General features: G+C 41.7%; 1 protein-coding gene across 1 annotated transcript; it reads right to left on the minus strand.

Annotated features, from left to right (window-relative positions):
* Positions 1–304: 304 nt before the first annotated feature.
* Positions 305–4674, minus strand: minar2 (membrane integral NOTCH2 associated receptor 2). Its single transcript, XM_029516397.1, has 3 exons — positions 4528–4674; positions 2029–2277; positions 305–695 (listed from the first exon to the last, which is right to left on the minus strand). Exons 1-3 carry the CDS (start codon positions 4672–4674, stop codon positions 495–497), a joined length of 597 nt encoding a protein of 198 aa, XP_029372257.1. The 3' UTR covers positions 305–494.
* Positions 4675–8644: the final 3970 nt, after the last annotated feature.

Here is an 8644-nt window from a genome sequence, read left to right on the forward strand (position 1 = left end):
AGACTTCATGGGTTTATGGCCTTTATAGACTTCTTATCATGAAAAAAGAAACACAATTCAAGACAATAGAGAAAAAAAAAAAACTTACATACATTTGCAAATTAATTTCATTTCTAGGTGACTGGTGAAGACCAAAGCAGCTGTTGGAATGGCTGTTTGGGCATCTGCTCCTAGCAGTTGTAACCACACAATGATGTCACTGTTCTGACATCACTGCAGGTCAGATATTAAACCACCAGAGGGCAGAATCAAATCAAAAATCTAATTAATTTAGCATTGATTCTGAACAATTACTTTTAGGCATTTTGCACATATAGCGGACAGTGGCAGAAAAAAACTTCCTTTATGACAGGAACTTTAGTATGATCGTATGCTAGACAATCAGCATCCAACATGAATCCACTTGTTTCCTGGAGTTCTCTATCAAAATAAGACCAGGGAACTATGACACAACTCTAAAAGGATATGAGCTGCAGTGACAGCATTGTCGTCCATCAGTTTTTCTTTTGTAGAACAACAACTGGTACAATAATAACAATGAGAATGGCACAAACACACAAAATGACCGAAGAAAGAATTTTACAAAGTCTTTTTCTTTTCAGTTCTGCTTCTGCCTTCTTCAGTAAGGAGTCAAACCCTGGAGTATAAATATCCTCTAGCCAAAAGTCCATGTTTTCAGGTGTCTTCTCTTCCTCCTTCAAGGACAATGAAAATGCACAAAAATGACAACAAATCAGTTTGAACCAGCCCATAGCCTCAAGTTTGTGTGAAAGCTTCTAAACAAAATTCAATGCAATTGAAATCTAGTCATAATGAAGTCAGACCCCAATTAAATGTTGTATAAAAAAAAAAATATATATATATATAAATGTTTTAATATAATAACAATATGATGAAAATAAATACCAATTTTTCCCTTGTAGGTTATATAATATTGATCTGTAGCCGTAAAATGTGATTTGCCACCACGTCAGTTCAACCTCAACATGCACCAACAAACTGGAGCAACAGTGAGGCGTAAAAGGCCTGAATGGCCAGAAGGTAACAGGGATTAATTGAATCTGAGGGCTCAAAACACATGCAAATGCACAAATGTGCTGCAAATTCTGACAACACAACCAAACCAACACAGCTGAAGTGAGAATGTGCCATAGACATGTTCAGGTCTCTCTAGGTTCTAGATTGGGCCCAGATCAGGGGCCCTCACAGATATTCACACAGTTGGCACCTGTCGGACCAGATTTTCATCAGGCCAACATTCCCAGCAGCTACACAGCATGATGCTGCCAGGACTGATTGGCTTATGATAGTCGGTGTCCTTACAATGATCAAATTTTCAAGAATTAAAACACTGAAGTTAAATTATTTAAAATATGTTGCAGTGGCTCCCATACAGTTGTCTGTCTCTTTCTGTAATCACCATTCTGGAGTAATGCCCCGCCCACAGCACCATTTGATTGTTTTTTTGTTTTAAGTCACAGCCTATCAATACTGAAGGCATCTGTGTTCACACACAGACACAGGCTGCAACAGGAAATGAAACAGCAGCTGCAGCATAGGAATAGACCCTGAGTCAACATCCCTGATGTCATCCATTGGTTGTTTAGCTCCTACTGAAGCCTTCAGTTTATAACATGGCCTTCAGCCATCAGCCATTCAGGAAGAGTGGGGGTTGGAGCTGACCTGCCCAGTACCCGACCCAGATTGTGTGGTACAGTCAGCCATACCCCTGAAACCTCTAAATGTCATCATCTTGATCATAGAGACTCAAACCATAAACTCATTAGAAAACAAATTACTGAGCTAATAAGTCAGAATTAGAGACATTTTCCCATAGACTTCAGTACAATCTGACTCCTTTTTCCCATCGGTAGATTCACTCTCTTAGGGTTATTAGATAGACTGAAGGTTTAAGACTCTTTATTGACTATATTTTGTAGACCCAGAGTGTTTTAAAATTTCATTTGAGTCAAGGGTTAGGGTTAGGGTTAGTAAAGTAAAGTAAAGTGACTTGTGTCTCCACATTACCTTTAAATAATTTGCCAGGTTGCCATGGATGGTTTGTGTGTCATACTCCTTGACTGTCCAGGAAGGCTTGGACTTGTCATTGTCCACCAGGTTCGTGGATCTCCCATCTGAGTACAGAGGGTTGTTTTTAATGTTGGACTTCACTGTGACAGGGGTGATGTGTTTCTCCAGGTATCTGTCCACAAACACCACAGGACTGCCCTCTGGGGATGGAGGAGCGCTGCTCTCAGTCCTCATGCGTCGCTCCCTCTGTGGAGACAATCAGCATATTTTATAAGAATAACATAAGACAAAGTGCCACATACACAAATTGAATATAAAAACATATTGTGTTCCTATATGTGATATATTTGTACATTTACAATCAGAAATTTGTAGAAAAAAAAAACATATAAAACCTATAAGAAATGTAGACACACACACACATATATATATATAAACAACAAAACCATACAATAAGAAGAGTGAAGAGTTACTATTGTAAAGAAACACAAAAGACTGTGAAAGATAGAAGAAGAATCATGGAGATTTTATTCATGACATCTCATTCCAGGTTTCAGGGCAGGGAAAGGAGAGTCGACCTGTAAGAGGCACGATCCTGGGTGTTTATTTAGCAAACACCTGAGCATACCCCTGAGATGGACTGAATCATGATCCCATGGCTCGTCTGCTCATTAATAGATCTGTGGCCCAGGCTACACACACAGACACCGTGGGCCTGTAGGTGGGCCTGTAAGTGTGGCTGGGGATTGTGACTGCTTTGTTGTGTGCTTGTTTGAAGGCTCTCTATCTGAATACAGACTGTGAGTATTTGTCTGTGGACTGAGAACTTTGATACGTTCACTGTACGCTACACACTATACAACCTTCATTTTTCATTTATCTTCTACCGCTTATCCGGGCCGTGGGGGGTGCTGGAGCCATTCCAGCTCACTCTGGACAATTTTTACAATAATGTCTCAGGGTGTGTGTGTAAAATAATTAGTCTTGTGTCTAAAGACATATGTCTGTCTGTGTATATTCTCATTCACACAGGTCACAGTAATATTCGGCCAACAATTGAACTGCAACTGAACTCAGGACTTGGGTTTTGTCAAAGACATTTTACCTTCATCAATTCCTAATGTTTCAGCCTGACTGGTCTGATGCACGCACTCCCGCGCACACACTTCTGGAACACTCACAAAATTTCTGCCAAGGAATTTTCTAGTTTAACTTAATAGCGATAACAAAGTTAGGCTAAATCCACATGACTACATCATAATTTTAAAATAGCTATAAAAATAGCTTTTTATAACATACAAATCTGGTTATGGGGTAAAAACCTGATTCGTAACAGACAGTGGCAGGGCCAGAAAACTTTCAGTGGGGTGGCCAGGATGGAGCCTGAAATAATTTGGGTGTGGCATAGAAATCACTACTGCACAAATATAAAAAAGCTGAAAGTACGGCGCTATATGCTTGGACTATACACATTTACAAATGCACTGCGATATAGACTCTTTTAATCAACAGATTATTTATATTTTTATATTCATACATGTTTTTAAACTGTGTAGAGTTGAGTTGATTGATTGTTGCTGACTGTTGTATATATGTTGTATGTAGGGCCTGCTCCTGGGAAGTGACACAGAATTTCAGCTGTGATGATAAGGCATTCTGTTCCATTCTATGATACATATAATACATGTAATAAATTGCCTGCTAAAGTTATGAAACCAAGACAGATTCATAAGTAAATTAAAATAGAACTATATCGTTTAGCACTTTAACTTTAAACTTTATTTTAAGCACGACAGATAGAAAACACGTACATGAAGTATTTTTAGAAATGATATTAAAATGCATTTAGGCAGTTCACAGGCTATCTCATTTATGTCTCCTCTTCGGTGAAACAATACATATGGTAAATGGGGAGGGGGGGGGGGGGGGGGGGCACCAGCAAAGACTTTGGGAATGTGTCACTTCCTGTTTCATTTTGTAGTCTATGTACTGTTGTGTTGTCGTTTCTTTTGCGTCCTGGTTTTTTCCCTCCTTTGTGATTGCCGTCTCCACCCTAATGTCTTTTACCTGTCTTGTTCCCTAGTGTATTTTTACCCGGCCTCATTCCCCATGTCTTTGTCAGAGTGTCTGCATCCTTTGTGAGTAGCTTTCCGCTGTTTTTACTTGTGTATGTTTGCCCAGACCTTTAAACTTCTTAAAAGATCACATAATCATAATTTGTTCGTAAACTATACTGATTCCTTATTACTGAATTCATAATTACTTTTTGGTTTTCAGACAAACCATCACAACTCTTCTTGTTGACCTACAGCTCTGAGGTCAACCATCCCTCTGTGTTTCGGTCCCTGTCTGTGTTAACTTCTTGTTCAGTTTGCACATCTACACAGATCCAGTCTGTGATGATTAAACATGTAAATCATTGATATTGAATTTTTCTGAATAATTCAAACATGAGAAGCCATTACACAAGGATGAACAGAGAGTTAGAGTCTGTACCTGAGAGTAGACCCTGTTTTGCCAGTGTCTTTGACCAGACATGATCGCCCCGACCTGGAACATGCCATGTGTGGCTGGCAGCATCCTGACATCTAGCTGGAGGAATTTCTCTGGGTGGTTGTTGTTGGGCAGAACAGAGATGTCCATCCTGCCTCTGATAGACTGACTGTTGCACTGAGCTGCTGCCAAGCTGGGTGGACGTACTCACTACAACCCGCAAATAATTCATGAAGAGCAAGATATTTATGACCCTGTATCACTTACAGGTGTGTTGTAACCCAACCCAGCCCTCAAGACTAAGAATCAACAATGTCAGCAAAGAGAGACAGAGAGAGAGAAAGAGAAGTCTCACCACAGCCACCACCGCTTCCTCATTCCTACTCTCTTATCGAGCAGTTGTTCTTATAAGTTGATGTTCATATTAGTGTGAAAACTTTATTTGTCCTTATTTTAAGTCACAGAATTATATTGACTGCCTTTTCCCATTTTGATTCATTAGCTGATTATTACATGCAAATATTTCAGTATTTCAGGCTGATTTTGAGAATATACTTTTGTCTGAGCCCACAATAGCAATTGGATTCATTATAGCTTGCTTTCTGTACATCCTGACCCGCTGCTTATGATAGTTCACCTCTGATCTGAGCCTCCTTCTTGACACTTGTGACATGAGTTGAAGCTGAAGACTCATCATCATGTTTCACTCCAGTGGGTCATCAGTTTCCTTCTCCTCCAGCGCCACCATCAGGTCAGAGTCTGTACTGAAACTAACAAATCTAAATCCAAACAGCTTCAGCTATAGAGTTAATGAGATATTTAGCTTTAGAATGTTTATTCACATTCAGTGTTTAACACGATTGAATTTTCTTTGTACTTTAGTCGTAGTAGTAAAGAGCTGTGATTTGCCCGGGGACTTAGTTCACGAGTAGAGAGTGCACACTTTGCACGCAGAGGCCCAGGATTTAAACCCCAGCCAGAACACAAAAGCCAGTGGTTGTGACCGTCCCACGCCCAGATAAATGGGAAGGTCTGAGCAGGAAAGCCATTTAGTGAAAAAAATCCAAAAAAAAACGGTGGGCAAATCAGTCATGGAAGACATGGAGCTGACTTGCTGTGGTGACCCCAAATAGCGAAAAGCTGAGGGGGGCGGAGCTGTGATTTGAAAAGATGTATAATATGGATCACATTTATCAATGAGATCACCATCTCAGTCACTTCATGGCTGTTTAATAGACACAAATGACCAACATTTGTACTAAAATCATTATAAAGTGACTGAGTATAAACACATAAGTCCTTTATCGATTGTTGCTTTACATTTTATTATATGTATATATAACATTATACATTCATTTTACAAGGTGTTTAACAAATGTTTTCACCGGTTTCCAATAATCATCATCTCATCATTGTTTGAAGTTAATCCTTATTTATTACAGAGAGTAATCTTGCAATAAATCCACATCAAGGTTATGTTGCATTCATGATAATCACCTGAACCTGAAGCCAACCTGCTGAGCACAGACCTGATCCTAAACCCGAACCAGGTCTTAATCTCTTTCTGCTCCCTGATGCTCATCACAGGAAGAAGGGAATGAGGGAGGGCGGGAGAGAGAGGGAGGGGGCTGCGGCGGGGTTGCGCCATCTAGGCTTAGCTCCAGAGATGTAGGGGTCGGGGGAGGACCGAGTCTCAGCAGTTACGCGGATATTTCACTTTCCCCTTCTGCACATGTCCGATGTCGTCATCGGGAAAGCACCATCCTCGACGGAAGCCATGGAAGAGCTGAGGCTGGAGCTGCGGACGGATGCGGTAAGAAGTGCAGCTTTTCCTTTGCAGTCCGTGTTGTTGCACTGCAGGGACTCACTTACCAGATGATGCGTTTTACCACCAAAGCCCGCACCGCGCCGTCCCCGTCTGTATATCTCTGATGGGTTTGACTGCGGCGGTCAGATCGTGCTCTGTCTGATTTCTGGTGTTATATGTTGAAGCAGGTTCAGGCTGAATGAAGGTGTTTCCCTGCTGGGTGCTGTTGGACTAACGTGTTTCATCCTCAACCCTGACATCATCCTCATCCTCATCAGGAGTCATGCTCCAGGCGGCAGCAGCTGTACGCAGCGTCAATGCGCCTGTCAGGACTTGATGCTCAGCTCTGATGCCAGCGTTGATTAGATGGGAAACAGGCAGGTGTCCAGCACTGCACTGGTGCAGTGACACACAGGTTGCTCAGCATGCTCTGGTTCTGTCACGGCTGCTAGAGTAGCCAGATGTTGCAGAGCTGCACAATATATACATACACATGAATATACAGAGCAGCCTGCAGCATCCAGCTGGCCTGGATCCTGCCGGAAGCTGCTCCAATAGGAGAAACACATTCATGAGTGAAGAACTGCAGGTGATCCCCTTCACTTTCACTCTGGCATTGACTTAGTGCAAACATGTTATGTCCAAGGGGGTGGGGGGCTGTTTTGAATCAATACTTTTGCACTAAGGCCACTATTACCTGCTGGAAGACAGCTACATGTCTCACTCGTGGGCTTGCTAACTGTGATCATGACAACAGAATAGATGGAATAGAGACAGGCAGGGTTTCCACAGAGTCCCATGGCACTTGCACGATTTCCATGGAACCACAGCACGCTAACATTCACTTAAAACAAGTGCTGGACAAATTGGAAATTGTGAAACCTCAAGATAAAGTTGTACACTGTCACCCAAATGTTCTAACACGGAGAACCCGCAGCACATTTCACAAATGTGCTCCTTCATCTGCATCGTTGTATTGCTGCTTTAGAGGGAATAATGAAAGTTGTTTTTGTCAGCACTGCCCTGCAGTTAGGTGGCAGAATAGTACAATGGTTCAATAATAACAGCCAACCGTTATTCATTTCTGTGTCTACACTGCATATATTATCAGTATAACCTACTGTCTGACATATGAACATGCATGCATGCACATTGAAGCTTTCTGATCACTTTTGTGTAGCTGTGTCCTTAACTCTTCCACATTCCTGCTCTTTGTAGATGCTGGGAATTATTTCCATCATCTCAGAGATCCTTCAATCTATTGCAGACATGTCTAAAACCTGGCTAAGGAGTCGCCAGCTGTCATCCAGCCTACACAGTTTCTACACAGGGTGTGGATGGAGGTTGGGGTTTATTAGCTTGTATGAATTTCATGTCCTGTGAAAATCCAACAGATTTATCACAGTCTTAAGTCTAACTTAAGTATAACCAAGCAGATCTGACTGGGCTTAACCAATTGTATCTACACAGACATCACACGGACAGAACACTGTCAACTGCAGCTACTGCATGTTAAAGATTACAGGGACAGAGTCAATTTAATATGTGTTTTTGTTTCATTTAACCCAGAGAAAAGATCAGATTCAAGGTTTGTCTCTAAGAAAGTCAAACAGAAAGACATGTTGACGTTTCATTCATACATGTTTAACTGTTAGTTAAAGCTATTATTTATCTTCTCAGTGATGATGTTCAGGTTCTCTGGTCTCCGAGGCCTGCCAAGGATCAGACTCTAAGGACTGGGCTTATCTGACTTAGACTTTGACTCGTTTCGTTGGCTCATAGGGCTGGCGTTGTTGGCATCTTCACCTCTATCTCTCTTAGGAGGATAGCGGCACTGAATAAAAAGTCAGTCAATTTTCAGGACCTGATTGTAGTGGCTTCCTCTCATTCAACATCTCAGCTCAACATCACACCAAAACACATTCCAGTGCTTAGGTCTGCATTTCCTCTACTCCGACGACTGGAGAACCTGATTGATTGACACCAGGGGCAGGAAAAGGGGGTGGGACAGAGCAGTGTCAACCAAAGTTAAAAAAGCTTAGAGGAAACTATCTGGCCAATCCCATTAAACATCCCTGCCCACCTCTCTAGCTCAGTACTCGCATAACGCAATGGGCCAGTCAATCGAGACACATAATCAATGTGCTGCTGTTTTTTGTCTCTTCTTGGCCCAGTTGTCCAGCAGCAAAGTCCCCTACCAAAATGCCCAGTCCACCAGTACTGGTGTAGTATTCATGTTATATGGAGAGTTTACAGTATCATAACCAATCACAGAGTGGACCCAATACTGGTCTGAGAGGAGAAGCCAACTGG

This window comes from Echeneis naucrates, chromosome 12 (genome assembly GCF_900963305.1).
Source record: "Echeneis naucrates chromosome 12, fEcheNa1.1, whole genome shotgun sequence".
Lineage (NCBI taxonomy): Eukaryota > Metazoa > Chordata > Actinopteri > Carangiformes > Echeneidae > Echeneis > Echeneis naucrates.